Raw genomic sequence first — 18,346 nt, forward strand, 5'->3', positions numbered from 1 at the left:
AAAAAAAAACTTAAATCAAGGAAACAAACACATCACCACTCTCCTTTCAATTTCAATTTCCGAAATTTCAATTCTCAGATAAAAGGATACAAATCGTCTTCGTCCTCAGGCGCATCCGATCCATCCTGTTCAGTAATCGGCGTTGAGACATCGTCATCCTCATCGATTTCAATTTCTACAAACAAAAAATTCGTAAAAATTAATAAAAATTGTAGAAAATAAAAAATAAAATTAGAGAGAGAGAGAGAGAGAAGAGAGTACCGGGGACGTAACCGAAGGGCTGGAGGCGGTCTTGGAGGTGGAGGAGGCGGGTTTGGTTGTCCTTGTAGACCTCGTTGCAGTGACCGAGCAGCTCCTCAAAGGAGACGGTGTCGAACGACATCGTTTCGAGGAGGTTGAGGTGGGCGCTGGCGGCGGAGACGCGGCGGTTGAGGGAGTGGATGAAGGTGGAGGAGGCGCTGGCGAGAGGGATGGGGCGGCGGTCGATGGAGGTCTTGAGGGCGTCGCAGCTGCTCTGGAGGTGGTTGCAGAAGGAGGCCATGGAATTGCAGTAGCTTCGAATCGAGTCCTCCATTTCTTCTTTCTCACTCTCTCAATCGGACTCTCTCTCTCTCTCACTCTCAATCAGGTCGTGAGGAAAATCTTAAAATCTTTCTTTTTTGGCTCCTTCCCAATCTAGTTCAAAATTGCATGAGCGGGAACATTTGATTACTTATATCAATGTAGATGTGAGTATGTATTAACATCTAGCGCCTGTAGCTCAGTGGATAGAGCGTCTGTTTCCTAAGCAGAAGGTCATAGGTTCGACCCCTATCTGGCGCGACAAGGTTTTTTTTTTTTTTGTAGCAATTTAAAGTCTAAATTTGAGCCCCACGTCCGACGTCTTGATTTCTTTATTTCTTTAAGCATATCCCATATCGAGACATACAACATAAATGATATGTTCTTTTCAATAATTTAAAGTCTCGATTTAAATCCTACGCCCAAATCCCATATAGAGTAACACATACAATATAGCCCAACGTCCGACGTCTCGATTTCTTTAAGCATCCTATATTGAGACATATAGTATCAACGATTTGTTCTTTTCAATAATTTAAAGTCTTGATTTAAATCCTATGTCCATATCACATAGAGAGTAACACATACACTATAACGATAGGAGAACACCATAAACATAACACACATACAATATAATGATAGGAGAACACCATAAACATAACATACCCGCAATTGTTATGGGCGATATGGACAGAGAAACAAAGTTGTACGGCAATCCTCTATTTTTGACCCGGTCAAGACTGTTCAATGGGCAATGGCACAGCTTTTGGAGTTCCAAAGTCTCAAACATGGGAGGTCACATGCCAAAAGCCGAAGAGAAAAAGCTAAATGGTGTTTCCCTCCAAGTGGAAGGCTCAAATTAAATATTGATGGAGCCTATAAGGAGGATGGGAGTGGTGGTGTAGGAATGATAATAAGGGATGCTGTTGGTGATGTTAAATGTGCATGGTCAAAGAAGCTGGGGTTTTTGTCTTCTCCTCTTCATGTAGAAGCAGATGCCTGCCGTCTGGGTTTGAGAATGGCCACTCAACATGGGTGGCAAAACCTCGAGGTAGAAAGTGATTGTGCAATTCTTGTACCAGCTCTCAACAACCAGGGAAGTGACATGGTGGAGGTAAGTCGGATATTGGAGGATTGTAGAGACTTTATGCATCGTTTTGATTATGTTACTGTCCAACATGTGTTTCGTGAAGCAAACAGTGTCGCCCATAGATTGGCTCACTTTGCAACGTGTGATAGAGTAGTAGAGGTTACCTTAGCCGAGGTACCTGATTTCATTCAGGATGTCCTCTATGAGAATAACTGTAATGCTCTTAATGTGACACGAGGTAGAGGATATATGTCCCCCTCGATGGCACAAAATTCTATTAATATTAATAACGGGCAAGGAGCTGAGCCTTCTTAATAGGCTGAGTTTCCACCATCCCACTTTCAAAAAAAAAGACAAGCGTCTCATGTATTTTAAGCAATTTAAATTCAATGTGTCGATTTTATTAAATGTGACACTAAAAGTGGGTTAGTATAACATATAGATAACTACTCTACAGAAGAAGATATGGAGGGAATAATGACACTTCGCCTTATGGACAATCTAATCTATAATAGTCAATCAAAGCTCCATAAAACTACGCTTCTCTGTCAAAGGGTTTAGAGAATCGTTTCTCCATTTTGTTCGACGACAGCGTCACTAGTTTGGGCACCAAGCTGTCAATCCTATTACTTGGTGTAGGAAGTTGCCGCTTTCAGTGCTCAGTATTTTAACTTTTATAACTTAAATATAAGATGTAGCAGAGGTTTCAAGTTGTAATTTTTAATTTTTTTTTCTAAAAGAAATCTAGTCTACTTGGCCGCATATCTATGCCCACATGCATTTGTTTACATTGAACTGATTGAAGCCAAGCACATCTACAGAAATAATATTCATGTCAACCAGCACATGATTTCGCCAGGGCCTATACTGCCCAGTACGAAGAATGCTGGGTTGTGCTCTATCATTTGAGAAGTGTTTTCAAATCAATGAAACAAGTAAGTTCATTTGGTTTCGCTCTGTGCTGCTTACTTTGCAAGTTGAATAGAATTTATTGCCTAGAAGCTGTTTGATGAAATGCCCGAATGATATTTATAGAAATTGGTCTTCCCCACGTGGTCATCCAAGCTTAGGTTCTCGTAGTCCGATGTTTTCTTCTTCTGCTTCAATTTCATTGTTAAAACCACTGTTCGTGTAGGATGTAGTTCACTTCATCTTCTTTGTTGCAGGTGCAGCGGGAAGATCAGGGTTTAGAATCTGCACTAGTGTTATGGCATGGTCATCTTAACAATTAATGTTATGAATTGAAACCATCTTTAAACATTTTGCAGGTTTGTTTTATTCTTGTGAACGTTTGCAACTCAAGGATCTCGTAACTATAAGCATCCTTTGTCTTGATGGATTGACATTAACAATAACCACATAGTCTGCTCTCAGAAAACAAGTATGTCACCTGTCTTTGTACTATATGCATTCTCTAATCATCGAGTTAGAAACCAGACAGTCTAAAAGGCTGAAACTAGACATAAAATCTTCAATAACGATATAGGAAAACTGAGTAATAATGCAGTAGAAGACTGTTACTTGGATCAGCATAGCCTGCCCTTGATTCCAACTGAACTACTTTAATTTTGAGAGAAGTCCATGGAATTGGGAAGAATGAGTTATATTCATGTTTTGCCTTTACTATTTATTTACCTTTCCTTCTTTGACATATGTACTGGATTTCTTCCTTGTAACTTTAGGAAACTGTTTCTTTTGCTTTCCTTCCAAAAAAAAATCAATAACTTAGTATGGCTGACTTTCATCTCGCAGCTACATGTATTGACAGTCAGCAAATGTGCTGATAAGGACAGCTAATCTAGATTCATACAACTTAGAGCCCCTCCTTTTCATGCTGAAACACATTTCAACGCGTTGAATACGATTAATATTGCTATGATATCTCATGCATGCATTGCACTATAAATCATTAAATTTCTCATCCAACTGAAAACCGCAAAAATTTTAAGCGCATTTAGCAGCATTAAATTTCTCGATTGAGGAAAGAAATCTTCAAGAATTGATTGAGTTAGGTACGTGCTGATGCCTGCCCTATAAAAGAACGCATCTCTTCAAGGTAAACAAACCCAGTAGAAACACTATTTTTCATTCCCATCTTCAAGCAACATTTTCATCATTTCTTGGTAACCATGGCAAGAAAGAAGGTGAAATTGGCCTACATCACTGATGACAGTGCTCGCAAAGCGACATTCAAGAAGAGGAAGAAGGGTCTTATGAAGAAGGTGAGTGAACTCTCCACTCTTTGTGATGTTAATGCTTGTGCTATAATCTACAGCCCCTATGACTCCCAACCAGAGGTCTGGCCTTCCCCACAGGGAGTTCAAAGCGTCCTTGCACGATTCAATAGCATGCCTTCCATGGACCAAAGCAAGAAGATGTTTAACCAAGATACCTATCTGAGAGAAAGGATTGGGAAAGTTCAAGAGCAGCTCAAGAACCAGAAGAAGGAAAATCGAAAGAAGGAGATTGAGCGTGTCATGTTCCAGAGCCTCACAGGAAAGTCCCTCCAGGGCTTGATGCATATGGACTTGAAGGATCTGGACAGGACCATTGACCAGCATTTGGAGCAGATACAAAGCAGGGTGAAGAGTATCACGGAGGAGGCTTTGAAGAATCAGAGCCAGGAGCAAGGAGCCTCAGTCGCAGCAGATCATAAACCGGATCATGTTATTAAAAGGCTGACGATCTAGATGCAGAAGCAGCAGAACGACCACCCCATAAGGGGTCTTCTTGGAATGTGATTCCTGCATTTTCTGTAACGACTTTGAAGTAATTTTCCTTTTATTTTGGTAGCATGTCTTTGATGTTTTTCTTTATTTTTATCTTTTATCTGAACCACAGGGTGTGATTTGTTCTTTGATCAATATTATGTGTTGTAGTTTGGTTATGTACTACTTTGATTGATTAAGATCTATATTTTACTTTTTTAGAACAACATTTGCTTAGTGCTTCAACATTCAAGCAGTTTACATGAGTAACTGAGGATAATCAATTTAAGCAAACAAAATTACCATTAATCAAAGAAAGTCGACTAACCAAGGATGTTAGATGCTTTTTCCCAATTGAATGTCACACATGTCTTTTTTTTTATTTTGCATTACTATGCAGATCAGGTCTTCGATAATTTCAACTGAACCTAACGAGATTACTTCTGTTGTTCCTAGCATTTGAAGGCAACAATAGGTTCAAATTGCTCTACGTTTCAAAGAGTGCACAGCATTCAGGAACGTGGTTTTGAAGGTTAGAATGTGTTGCTAACAATAGACCGATACAATAATTGCTAAATATAGTACTCGAATCATTGAGAAACTACCTACCATAAATGTTTACTTGAAATAATTTATCATCTTTCACCAATACATTAGCTATTGTTCATATATATTTCATCTGTTTTGATATAGATCATTTGTCTTCTGCAGAATGAAAAAATTATTTCATTCATCTTGCAGTAATGTTCCAATTATCTCGATCATAATCGAGGGAGGTATACTGATATGCACTGTGAAAGAGGCACAAAGAGCGTAGAAACTCTAGAGTCATATATAGCACAACCTCAAACGAACTGGTTCTGCATATTATTAATTTACCTTTGAAGTTTGAATCACTGTCTCTTCATCTTTTGTCAAAAATAAAAAAAATGAAAGAGATTACAGAAAAAAAAAATAAAAGCTAAATGGCTGCAATCGGGAGAATGATGGAAGGATTTGTAACTTTTACTGATTGATAGTAAATCCAATCAATAAGGAAGATTTGTAATGCTGAGAGGGTTTTGAAGTTTCCTCAGTAGATTCTGTTTCAACACAGTTTTGTAGCCTGTTTTGGAATCGAAGAAGGTCAATTCAAAAGATGAATTTCCATATCCATCCCATACATTCAACTTGGATGATCAACGATGTAAAAGAAAGTTCAAAAATATACTTGTCAAAGTTCACTTTTTATTGTCTGAATTTACCGTATGTGCTGAGACTCATCTGTAAAGAAAAGGTACAGATGGTTCTTACCAAGCAGCTAGTATTGAAATATTTGTAACAGTAATACCTTCAACTCTTCAAGTATACATTTTGCATAGATCGAGTCACAGGTGCAGGTTTTACAACATGGCTAATTAAAGATGAATTCGTTGAGTTTGACATGAAAGATTTCTCTAGGGCTTCACCTTTTATATCTTAAGGAAGCTTGGTCTCTCTATGTTTTAGGCCAAGGATGCTGATTTCGTAATCAACGAGGCTCTGTAGGATGTTCCAGCTACCATGCATAGATGTTCATCCATCAAATGTGCTAGCTAGCTCTCCCTAATGATAAAACACTAGCAAAACAAACTCTAAGAAGATGCATATTCTCTGGACTCTGGAGTAAATAGGGTTTCCTATTTGAGAATCAAATGTCTACCTTCTGCTCAAGTACATTTGATTCATATGCGTCCGTGATTTAACTCATTGTTTAGGTTTCCACTTATTGGTATCTGGCCGATTTGTCCCTTGCTTAGTGTCAAACTCTCAACTTCAACCGAGGAAGGAAAAGTCTTGCCAAAAAGAAAAATGAAGAAAAGCGATTGATAAGCTCAATGAAAAATAACTATACATCCCGCAAATCTAATTACAGTATATTTACAAAAACTGTACGTTCAGTAACAGTCGTCTACGTGTAGAAAGCTAGCTTTGGATCGCCAGGATGCATTGTAAAGTCAGTGAATTTCTCCTTTCAAGGATCTGGCAGCCCTCTGAATGGCTCTGGCAACTCTCCAAATCTCATGTCGAAGTTTTGCTTGCCCCCGTCCTGCTTTCATGCTCTTAGCCTGATTCATGGCATCTGCTACTCCAGGAAAGACAAAGAGTTTGCTTCCGTGATCAGTAGGAGGACCATAAACCTACAAATATGAATAGAGGTAAGACGGTCATGCAATATGTTGCATGTATATATGTATTGCACTTTCACTGTTTCTTTAAAGTCTTGGCTTTCTTGAGTATGTTTACTGAAGCGTAACCTGCAATGCTACAACAATATTTTCCAATCAGCTTTAAGAACCAGTAAAAGGAAAAATATGCTCACAAGATGCTTGAACCACTGTCTTCCTTCAAGACCGTCAGAATCCAGGAAGCCTCTTTCAGCAAGCATCAGCCGATCATTCAAAGCCCTCTTCTTCAGCATTACAAATTCACTTGAGCCCTCTTCCTCTCTCAGCTTCTATACATTAAAATAATAAGGGTAAATTTCACTGCCATATTTTAAGGTTCCGTTCAACACAACAAGCCAATCAGAGATGGATCCATAAATATCTTCTTCTTATTTATCATTGAAGAAATGCTTTTAGTTTAACAAATAATAAACTTAATTTATTTGTCCAGAATTTGAATAGAGATTTGACCTGTGCTTCATTTTCAGCTTCTCTGGCTGCATTCGCAAATTCCTCAATTGCTGTTGTGAGAGGATCTAGAGATGTACTCCCATCCAACAAGTGGCTCAAAACATCTTTGTAATGCTGCCGAAGAATTGAAAAGATGCAGGTTTAGAATCTAGCTGCAATCGGCATAAAGGCCACACATCCTTCAACCACAATACAGAAGAGAGCCCCATAGTCTAATGGACTTTGATGTCTTAAAGCTATTTTCTCATAACATCAATTTATTCCATCAACTAGAAAGAAAAAACGAAATATAGCAACTTCCTAAATTTATGCCATTCAATTTCAGTTAACAAACTTGGAATTTTAATTAAAGGAAAGGAATCCCACTCTACTAGGAACAAGAAAAAACCCCTTCATCAGCTGTCACTATCTGACATTCAGTAAAATAACATTTAATGAAAGCACACCATTTGAAAGAAGCTTTACTTTTGTGCCAAGACTTGGTTTCTCAATTCTCAGTTCCACTAAACAAAAAGGTAAAAAGAAAAATGGTATTATAACTGTTGCACATAAAGAAAACAACTGAAATGAAAGTCTGAGAAGATTAATACCTTTAACTGATCCACATAGGAAAAGTAATTGAAAGGGAGGATTGAATCATCAGCCAGGTGGAGGGCTATAAGACCCCATATTCCAGCAACTGAGAAAACAAAGAGATCGAAGATTTAACTGTAATGTATACTTCTATGGACAAATTTGACACATAAAAGTATAAAGGAAGTGAAGGAGCTGACCAGCCACATGACGATGAAACAAAGGATCTCCAAACTTTGTCATCCAGTCATACGAGTCAAAAGCAGTGTGATAAACAGGAAAATCTAAACCAAGAATCAAGATGTATCATTCTACGAATGTTAGGATGAAAACTTTCGTAATTGAATTATTAGAAAATACACATTTACATAATTTGATAGGCCTTTCAAAGTTTAACCAAAAACTTTGACATCCAGAAGTGAGCAGAAAGTGGTGGTTTACCTCTTCCATAGTAGATGTCAATGGAAGGAACCCCCGCATGTTGTACAAATGGAGCAAAATCTGAATCAACTCCGCTAAGTCTTTGAATCTGTAATTCATGAGATAACATGCTCAGCGCAGCATCCATAGCAGATAACAATGGAGCAAGAAAGTGAACTGTGGACATTCACTTACATCAATGACACTATTTGTGGCTAGCCAGTTCTCGTATACAGTGGAACTCTCCAAGTCAGGATCTTTGACCTGGAGTCATTTGAATAGCAGGTAAGAACATGATACTCAAATTCTAGGTGACAAAACTGATTCACATCCAAGACGATTGACCATATAATTTAGAACTAATTTAACTGCTTAAAATATAATTTGTTTACCTTTTTTGTCACCTCAAGAATGAGATTGTCCAGCTGAGGAGTCGCCCCAACAAAGAATCCTGGCCCTTGAGCTGCACAATCTACATTAAGGTATGCAACAGCTTTGGAGCCGAGATTAACAAGGTTTTGTTCAACCCACTCGGTAGATCCTACCTAGAAACACCAGAGATAATAAATTTATATATCAGAATAATCAAGGGAAGGAAACAATTTCTATGTAAATGACTTATAAAATAATAAGAAAAAGTAGAAATCTAACAACAACATACATAACCTTAAAACAATAATTTGGAAAGACAAGAGTAATATATTCATGCTTATTTGCTGTTCAGTCATTAACCCACATGTCATTTAAATTTAGGAGGATAGCAGAATCCCCATCTCCTCTCACTCAATGATTGGCCCTAACAAAACTCTCCATACAACATGGCCACTGATAATTAATCGTGAAAACAACTCAGCGAGAAGACAATGCAGCAAAGTCCTTCAAGAGTGGGCTTCTTAGATTCCTCTTTACTTACTCATGGTATTGCTAATAGGACTCAACACTGTAGGTACCGTTTGGTAACACGTTATGTAAATGAGCATTAGATCTGATGGCATGGCCTTCCTCATAAATACTGCACACTCTGAGAATACACCAATAAAAGACAATAGATTGATGCCCAGATCCAATCACCCTTCTCTCAAAATACACAAAAATATAGATAAACATGTCTACTAACTATGATGGATTATCACTTAGACACTTACTATTCCAAATTCCTCTGCATCCCAACTACAAAGGATAATTGTCCTCCTAGGCTTCCAACCTGAATGAATAAGAAGAGCATATCGACGAGCAATGTCAAGTAACGCTGCAGTTCCACTGTTAGGGTCAACAGCCCCATATGTCCATGCATCTCTATGGTTGCCAAGAAGCACATAGCGGTCAGGCTCTTCCAACCCCTTTATGACCGCAAAAACATTCTGAATTGTCACCATCTTTTTCTCCCCCTAGATTTAAGACACAAAAGTATAAGATAAAAGAGAACATATGATGATAAAGAGGTAGTGGGAAATTATCAAGGTATATGCTTAAACTGTTTCCGGATTTTTGTTTTAAAACCTCTAATACAAATACAACAAAAGTATAACAAAGAATATAACAGAAATGAGACGTGCATTTATCTTCAGACAAGTTTATAACAGAGAGACATGGTAGATATGTAAAGGAAAGTGGCAGGAAAAACAGGTTTCTAACAGACTAGAATAAGTTCGTCAAATATTGAGCATCATGGAAAAGGCATACTTCCTCCTATGCATTTTTTTGTAATTGTTTTTTTTTTTTTTAACGAGATTATTTTCCATTTCTTGCTCTATACTTCCTCCTAAGGAGGGTTTGTCTGCTATACCGTTCGGTATAGCATACATATGAGTGAAGGGTGGCCCTGTCCAGCAGAGGGAGGGTGGTTGGTTGGGAGTGGTTTGTCATGGAATATCAGCATGTATGTTATACCGTTCGGTATAGCAGAATTTCCCCTCCTTATGCTGTTGCCAGATAAAAATAATAATAAATAACTAAATAAATTTTCTGATAAATGCACGAGGTTATTAAGAATTGTGAAGGCGATGAGTAACGCAGCATTTCTATGTGCAAGATGCTTATAGAATGCATCAACAAATATCTGTCCATACATGACATTGCTGAAAAACACTACACTGACTAGGCTCCTAGGATTACACAATCAAAACAAGCAGGGCATGTCCACACATGCCAAAACCATATCCATACCAATTCCCAGAACCATCAAGCAATTCCATTTCTGTCAACAACCATAACATGACATTCCTGTAATTTGTCAATTGGAGTAATTCAGTAAAATAACCCCAATTTTTAGCACTAGATTTGTAAGGTCCCAGGTTCTATCCAAACATCAAAATCTAGCTGTACTTTTTACCTATTCAGCTAAACCAACCAAGCAAATATCCAAATCGACTTAAATTTGGAACTATGCCAATAACGTACAAAAATGGTCCAACTTTCCCACCTGTTTCTAGAAAAATCTCAGACTTCTATCTGAAACTAAACCCTGTGCCACTACCCACAACTCATTTGACTTACTATCTTTGGACAACTACCACCAGTCTGAACAAGAAAACAGAAAACGACCAAAACTACCAAAGTCAAAAGAACATTCTAATTCCAAGTCTCTCAAAACACAATGCCACCACATTTGACTAACCTCGTACGTGAAGTTCACCACAGTCGGCCCCGGCCCGACACGCTCGACTCCGGCCCGCCACCCCGGCGGGGCCGGAGCCCCTCCAAGGCTGCCCAAAATGGTTCCGGCGGCCTCGGCGGACAAGGGCAACGATGGAATATTGGGAAACCTCTTCAAAACCTCAGGGTCGTCCAAATCCAACCTCTCAGCTCCGTCAACTCCGCCCCACCCGGGGCTCAGTGGGTCCCCCACCCCATTCATCACAAACCCTCTCTCAAAACCCTTGTTAAACCTCCTATCCCCCTCGGTGTACAACAGTACGGCCACCGCGCCGCGTTTCTCGGCGTTTCTAACCGCCTCGCTTCTCGGCAACTCGCCGCCTCTTCTGGCGATCACCACGCAGCCGCTGACGTTCACCCCCAGCGCCTCCAGCGCACGATAGTCCTCGCCGCCGCCGTAGTTCACGAACACAACCTTAGCGTGCGCCGAGCCCGAAGGTGAGTAGGCGTGGTAGGGTTGGACGACGCCGTCGTCCGAAAAACCCGGCTCGGAAAGCGGGATGTCGACATGGCTGCCGTTGCTAAAATGCGCGGAGAGAGAGGAGCGGAGGGGGTAGGAGAGGAGGGCGTCGTAGTGGGCCGTGTGGGTCTGGAGGCCCAGGCCCGAGAAGTGGGACTGGACATAGTGGATGGTGTCGAGTGAGGGTTTGGTGCCGGCGAGGTGGGGGTGTTGGGTGAGTGCTCTCAGGTAGGCGGCGACGGTGGAGTTGGTGGCAGAGGAGAGGAAATTACGGCGGAAACGGAGGGCAGTTTGGGGATTTGAATGGGAAGGTGAAGCGTGGGGGTAATGTAGAGTGTAGAAGCCAAGAATGCAGATGATGAGGATGAAAAGGAAGGTGCATGGCTTGGAGAAGAGGAGGGTAGTGGGGTTGGGGAGAGGTTGACCCATTGGACTTGTGGAGTTCTAGAGAGAGAAATTGAGTTGTAGAGAGAGAAAGGGTGGCTGAGAGGGGCTGAGTGTTGCAAAGTTCGGTGAGTTCTTGGAGTTATCAGAGGGAGTGGAAGAGTGTGCTGGTTCCAATGGCCTTGCTGGCCAAATAGTGAAATCTCGGAACTCTCTCGGTGGGAGTTTCTATTCATTTTTATATGTCGGTTCCTTTTTTCTATTTTTGTTAGCAATATAAATATTAAAAATTATCACCTTATTACCACAAACAATTTATAATATACAGTAATATCATACTTGTTGGGTGGTGTCAATGATTAAAATCTCTGTAATATATCTGATATATACTCCGATGTCTCCCTTTTTCGAAAAACCGAAATATCTATAGGCCGGGGTCAATATCTTATCTTCCATCGTATCTACGATATTTCCCTAATATTTAAGAAATATCGTCAAATATCACCGATATTTAAGAAATATCTCCGACATTTATGATATTTTCGATATATCACCGACATATTAAAAAAATATCTGTAAAAAATTGAAAGGGTATTATCTGAAGAAGTTGTTGGAAACCCATAAGATAAGTTAGACAGTGATGATGCATGGGACGGCATAGCAACTCCGAACAGTTCTGATGATAATGAAGATGGTGGAAGCGGAAAAGATGGTGGAAATACCGGCACCGGGTTTGTATATGGACAATCTTCTACAGTTGGTGAATTGAACAATTTTTCATCTGAAGAAAATTACGATCATGTCTCTCATGATCATGGCTATAGAAGTACTACGTATGGAGCGCAAGAGGATACCATGTATAGGAGGAGGACTAGAGGTCCAAATGATGATTAAGATGTTGCTTCAGTTACACTAAGTTTTGATTCTATCAGTTTAGGTAGTGGGACTGGAACCTCAAATGAATCCCAAGAAGGCAACAATCAATATGGCTATAATGTTTATGGCTATAATCAATGCGCGGAAGTCAGTGATCAGTCATCCAGTTGGATTCATCCTTACTATCCACTTATAGGGGAAACAGTCGGCAGCTCCAAAGACATATATGATTATCATATTCAACACTACAATTTGTACTATATGAGTCATATGTCTTGGTCTGATTATTATACTTTTGTGGATGAGTCTGTGTCTTATGACTTTTATCAACAATCTAGATTCTCATTCTGGATGTAGATGAAGTTGATATTTGTAATATTTATATATAAATCCAATAAATTAAATATTTCAGAAAAAAAAAATTTCTTCCCAAAATACCGATATTTTTTCCCGGGTTTCCCCGATATATCCCTGATATATCCGAAATCTCCATTTTTTAAAGGACCGATATATCTATCGATACCGATATTTTATTCCTTGGGTGGTGCTATTAGCGAGGAATTTTTCAGTGCTCCCGAATGATCACATGACAGTCTGACGTGGTTCTCCATTCCATTTAAATTTTGACATGTGGATTTTCATGATGAAAAACAATTTTCGTGATTTTGTCAAATACTATTTTGGGTTTCTTGTTGATATTTTAAATCCTAACCCCTAAACCCTAAATCATAAACGCTATACTCTAAACCCTAACCCCTAAACCCTATACCCTAAACCCTAGGCCGTTCTCTTCTTGTCAAATGTTTTGGTGACATATCAAAAGTTATATACGTATTAATTGTTCTATCTTTTTTCTAGTATAATCGTTAAAATTCTTTATTTTTATGAACCAGTGATGAAATTGATTTTGGTTTTTGATCCCTCAATAGAAATAATTTCAATTTTAGGTTGCATGTTGCGTACAGATCGTGCCTGTGTTTTTAATTTAGGGAAAATGCTCATTCAGTACTAATTTAAACCCCTCATTTCCCATTCCAATGATAATCTTTTTCATTAGCCCATTTCAATATAAGGTAACATTTTTTATGCCCAAATACACAAATCTTTATGCCCAAATGCACAAATCTTTATTAAAGTCTTAACAAATCATATTATTTTAAGACTATTTTGCCCTCACCCCTTAAACATGCATAGAGAGAGAGAAAATGAAAGAGAGAATACTTGGCCGGAATCTCACCGGACTCCGGTCATCAGCCGCCGGACTCCGGTCATCGGAATTTTCTCGACCACTGGACTCCGGTCACCGGAATTTCCCATGTAACTAGTTACTGACCCTCAATAACTAGTTACTAACCAGTTAATGACCTCAAATAACCAGTTACTGACCTCCAGTAACCAGTTACAGACCCCCAGTAACCAGTTACTGACCCCCAGTAACCAGTTATTGACCCCCAGTAACCAGTTACTGATCCTTAGTAACCAGTTATTGACTAGTTACTGACACCTAGTAACTAGTTATTGACCCCTAGTAACCAGTTACTGACACCCAGTAACCAGTTACTGACCCCCAGTAATCAGTTACTGACCCCCAGTAACCAGTTACTGACTCCTAATAGAGCAACTGAGAAAGAGAGTAGAGTCTCAGACCAAAAAAAAAAAGAGCAGAGTCAAATATACCCATAAAAGCATGTGTAATAATTCCCCAAATTGGGTGACCAAAGTCTCTTACTAGTAGTAGTAGAGAAAGAGAAGAGAGAAAAGCCCATCCCCATTCTCCTCTTCCCATACCACTGGAATAAACAACAACAAATCTCTTAACTCAAAACCTCTCTCTCTCAAATGACTACGGCGGCCAGAGACCGAACCTGCGACGCGTCGTCTTCCTCCCTCTCATTATTCGCCGCCTCGTCGTCCTCCTCCACTTCATCCTCCTCCCCGATTGTCATATCCGACCCGCTCGCTTTTGACCCGAACCCGCACCACGCCTTCGGCAGCAGGGCCTCCGGGAGCTTCCAGAACGAGGGCCTCCTGGCGGACAACAGTGGTGGCGGCGGCGGAGAGGCGGAGTTCGGATTCTTGAGAGCTGAGTTCTGGACGAGTCAACTAGCCGAGACCGTGGAGTTTTACGAGAGGCATGTGTTTTTGTGCTACAAGAACCCAACGGTGTGGCCGCCGAGGATCGAGGCGGCAGAGTTTGATCGGCTGCCAAGGTTGTTGTATGAGGGGTGATTGACGAGCGCCATGCGAAGGGTGACGAGCTCCAGAGCGACGACGAGGGCTCGGTCTCCAGGAAGGAATCAAACGCTGAAGTTTTGGATTTGGATAGTGTTTCCGGTGTCGCAGGCGGAGGAGAGATGGTGCAGCACGGCGGAGGCGAGGATGGTGAAGGAAGGAGAGAGAGAGAGAGAGAGAGAGAGGAGGACATGGCTACGTTTTTTCTTTCAAGATAATATGTAAAGGTTAATTTCGTCTTTTGTTTATAATTCATTGGAATGGGCGTTTGACTATTATTTTCATTGAAATAGGCTTTTAAATCTTTGTTTCTGACCAAATGGGCATTTTCTCTTTAATTTATAACTTATGTTTGAATTCAATTCCTAAAAAAATAAAAATAAAATAAAAAATAAAAATTGGACTGCATGCATGATTTGGCACGGTGGAATTAATGAGTCGTTCGATCTCTAATCCTCATCAAATAAACAAACAAAAACTCCCTAACCAGCAACTCAATCACCAAGTCTTGTCTATTACATATTGTCTCCATCCCCACACGAATATCTCTGTTAATTGCCCAGCGGCACATCTTTAATACATAGAAGTTAAAGATGCAGAAACTGGTCGTACTTGGGAGCTTTTGGTCCTTTCAGCTTGGTTTTTACGATGCAGATAGAGAATAAGAATCAGCAGCCAGTGTCTCTATATATATTTTTCGATCCCCTCTCACTTTGATTTCCACTTCCTAATGTATGCCAAAAGCTGAGTGGGGTTAAATGAATCATGCCAAAGGTGGGAAAGTGGCCGGAGCAATAGGCTTTTTCAAGCATCTAAATCTGTATTCGATCACCTGAAAAAAGGCACATACCAACAAAGAATGCAATTATTTAATATTGCTCGATTCTTTGCATAAAAGCCAGTAATTCTTATATATTCTCGAATTTTGATGCTGATCGAAGTACTGTTGAGTAAGATTCTGATATGTATATATAGATGTTACGCACATATATAAAACGTTGATTGGCTGACCAACTCAGATCACAAACCCATGTATCTTTCTTGTCCCTTTCATAAGCTAGCCGATATGAAATTTCAAACATGCATTAAGAATCGAGAACTTGAATACTTACGCACTGGATGAGCTCACCACTTTGTATATATTTCACTATTTATATGACATGACATGCATATGCTGCATATATATATATATGCTTCATTGATCCATTCTTGATATATACGTACTAAACAAGAGGGCTTGAGCTTGACAATTCAAATATGACATAAACAATGATCTGAGAAGGAAAAAATAGAACTACGTACATTGGTTGATGAAGACTTTCGTAATTCTACCTCTTTAATTAATTTGAAGTATATATAGTTGGAGAATACTCTATAGTTGGTTATATGGCTCAAAGCAATTGTGTTGCTCAGCCATGATGTATATTAGCAATGCTGAGGAGTACAGGTGCTGTTAAAAGTGTCGACCTAGCTAGTTTTGGAGAATGAAATAATTAAGGCTAGTCCTCCTCAAGGATTGGAGAAGGCTAGAGGTTGGCGATGATGGTGAGGTGGGAGAATCAGAGGAGGATGCTAGGGGTCTGGGATGAGTTTACAAAGTTTCAAATGTTTAATTAAATAATCATATTCAAAGGTAAATATAGAGCTATTGTGTAAGTTAAGGGTTAACCAATATTGTCTAATGAGGTTACTAAAACTGTATTTACCAGTACTGTTGCATTTTTAATAAATTCAATTCAATGATCTAGAATGTTTGAAAATTTGATGCATGTATGAAAAATGTCAATGATCTTTAATTAATTCCTTCACACACATTTAACCTAGAAAACCAGTCGCTCAAAGGAAACTTATAACATTGATTAATTGAATACAAGTGTAGAACAACCAATTAGAGATGTAGATTTAATATTGTGTATGCATTTGCGTACGCATGTGACCAAGTCAAATTTTAGGTCCGATTCAAAGGACGCAATTTTTTACACAAATTTTGATACCGGTTTTAAGCCATTAGATTTTAGAATGTTGAACGATTCAAATTTATTGTCTAAATAGTGTCATCACAACACAAAATGACGTGGATATTACATGGCATTACATATTTGATATTTTCAATCTAAAATTAAACTTTTCTTGATATCAAAATTGAAACCTGGGAAATCAAAGTCAACAAATTCTAAACAAAGAAAAAAAAAGAGGAAGAAGAATAGAAGAACAAGGACTATTGTACACGATCAATGAAAGAGAAATAGCAGAAGAATCTAAATAAGGACGCCAAACGCCAGAAAGAATATAATCTTCTCTAACTTCAAGCTTTCATCCTACTTTCAACCTCCAAGCTCTCATCTCCATTGCTAATTGAAACTAAACAATTCCAGATATAAGTGAAGCCATTTCAAAATTATACCAGATTCATATTCATAATGAATTTGACATCAGTAATATATAATCCTAATTGCTCAATGTTTTGTTAAGTCTCACAAGCCAAAACCCAAGGTGTGAAGAGGGGGCAGCTGTGACAAGCTAATCGAAATGCCAACAGGATCGAGGGTGAAGACACCAATTCCTTTTGGCGTTTGGCATCGATCATTGTGTTTAGGGTTTAATTTTTTGCCTTCAGTCCTTGTTCCATTCTTCTTCTTCTTCTTTTCCCTTTTTTTTTTTTTTTTTTTTTTTTTTTTTCTCATTTAAGTTTTTTGTTACAGGATAAATGGAATCGGATGATCGACGATATTCAATACTAATAACAACGCACATAATAACTAATTGATAACTGATTGAGTGGTGACATCCTTCGATCACTAATTTCATAATTTACTTTCGTCAGTTACTTTGAAGAAGACACACATAAGGTATTTTTCCTTCAACCTTTTTTTTATTATATTGATTATAATTTTTTTTTAAGAAAAGCTTAATTTTAGATAGAAATATGTAATGTCATGTAATTTCCACATCAGTTGATGTTGTGATGATACCATTCATACAATAAATCTGAACCGTTAAACATTTTAAAATTTAATGGCTCAAAACCGGTGTCAAAATTTGTGTAAAAAATTACGTCCCTTTAACCGAACCAAAATTCTGATGTGAGCATTGGTTTGTTAATATTGCTCTCTTTGGATTGTTACTTCATTTCTTGATTGACAAAGACGTACTCCAATGTAAGACTTGAATCCCAATTCCCTTAAAGTTGATTTGCAATTGGAATAAAATCGGTTAATTAGCATTTACTTTTCAACAGGGTGAAAAAAGGACTTGATGAAAGTTTTGGCAATAAGATTAGCATCTCTAACTCTATACTCGACTGAACTAATCGAATTAAAGTAGGAGGCCAAAAATCAACCTAATGTCCAAGGCACATAGCAATAATCTATGTTGATATTATCGATATCAATGCACTAGAGAATAGTTACGTTTCTTCAATTGCAGTCTCCGTTTTGTAATCTATACCTAAAGCTGAATAGGGTGGTGATGAATCATGTCAAGGTGGGTGAGAGGCCAGAGAATTAGGCATTTGAAGCATCCAAATCTTCCTATCAGCTGAAATATTCTTGGCATAAAGACAAAGCCTACTCTCCAATTTGGGTATGCTAAGATATAAAGTAAGAATCAGACATGCATCAACCATGTTGTCACCCATTCATAACATAACAAATCCTGATATGATCAAACTAACATTTTCAGCACTTTTTAAACACAAAAGATGTGTATGCCAAACAAGTCAGGCCAACGC

General features: G+C 38.8%; 3 protein-coding genes and 1 non-coding gene across 4 annotated transcripts in view; 2 read left to right on the forward strand and 2 right to left on the reverse strand.

Moving 5' to 3' along the window:
- LOC101291744 overlaps nt 1–578 on the reverse strand; it is a 2,996-nt gene extending 2,418 nt beyond the window's left edge. Inside the window, exons 1-2 of the mRNA XM_004305507.1 lie at nt 262–578; nt 91–175 (exon numbers count right to left, since the gene is read on the reverse strand). Of these exons, the coding sequence (XP_004305555.1) occupies nt 91–175; nt 262–574 (398 nt within the window). The 5' untranslated portion in view covers nt 575–578. The remainder of the gene's footprint in view (nt 1–90; nt 176–261) is intronic.
- Nucleotides 579–749: 171 nt separating this feature from the next.
- Nucleotides 750–822, forward strand: TRNAR-CCU. Its single transcript has one exon. It is a non-coding gene; the product is annotated as a tRNA-Arg (tRNA).
- A 2,830-nt stretch (nt 823–3,652) lies between these two features.
- Nucleotides 3,653–4,341, forward strand: LOC101292041 (agamous-like MADS-box protein AGL80-like). Its single transcript, XM_004305508.1, has one exon. It carries the CDS (start codon nt 3,781–3,783, stop codon nt 4,339–4,341), a length of 561 nt encoding a protein of 186 aa, XP_004305556.1. The 5' UTR covers nt 3,653–3,780.
- Nucleotides 4,342–6,335: 1,994 nt separating this feature from the next.
- LOC101292331 (probable glutamate carboxypeptidase 2-like) lies at nt 6,336–11,553 on the reverse strand. The gene is made up of 10 exons (XM_004305509.1): nt 10,627–11,553; nt 9,155–9,397; nt 8,402–8,554; nt 8,205–8,273; nt 8,031–8,118; nt 7,790–7,873; nt 7,607–7,695; nt 7,017–7,130; nt 6,701–6,835; nt 6,336–6,518 (listed from the first exon to the last, which is right to left on the reverse strand). Exons 1-10 carry the CDS (start codon nt 11,551–11,553, stop codon nt 6,336–6,338), a joined length of 2,085 nt encoding a protein of 694 aa, XP_004305557.1.
- Between the last annotated feature and the right edge of the window lie 6,793 nt (nt 11,554–18,346).

This window comes from Fragaria vesca, linkage group LG6, assembly GCF_000184155.1.
Source record: "Fragaria vesca subsp. vesca linkage group LG6, FraVesHawaii_1.0, whole genome shotgun sequence".
NCBI lineage: Eukaryota > Viridiplantae > Streptophyta > Magnoliopsida > Rosales > Rosaceae > Fragaria > Fragaria vesca.

Bases quoted from the DNA above. Each gene is read 5' to 3' on its own strand.
- LOC101292041 (XM_004305508.1), top strand. From the start codon at position 3,781: ATGGCAAGAAAGAAGGTGAAATTGGCCTACATCACTGATGACAGTGCT.
- LOC101292331 (XM_004305509.1), bottom strand. From the start codon at position 11,553: ATGGGTCAACCTCTCCCCAACCCCACTACCCTCCTCTTCTCCAAGCCA. The intron at 8,274-8,401 runs GTAAACAAATTA...AAATGACTCCAG, and splicing joins TTCTTGAGGTGACAAAAAAG to GTCAAAGATCCTGACTTGGA. The intron at 7,696-7,789 runs GTCAGCTCCTTC...TTGTTTTCTCAG, and splicing joins GTTTCATCGTCATGTGGCTG to TTGCTGGAATATGGGGTCTT.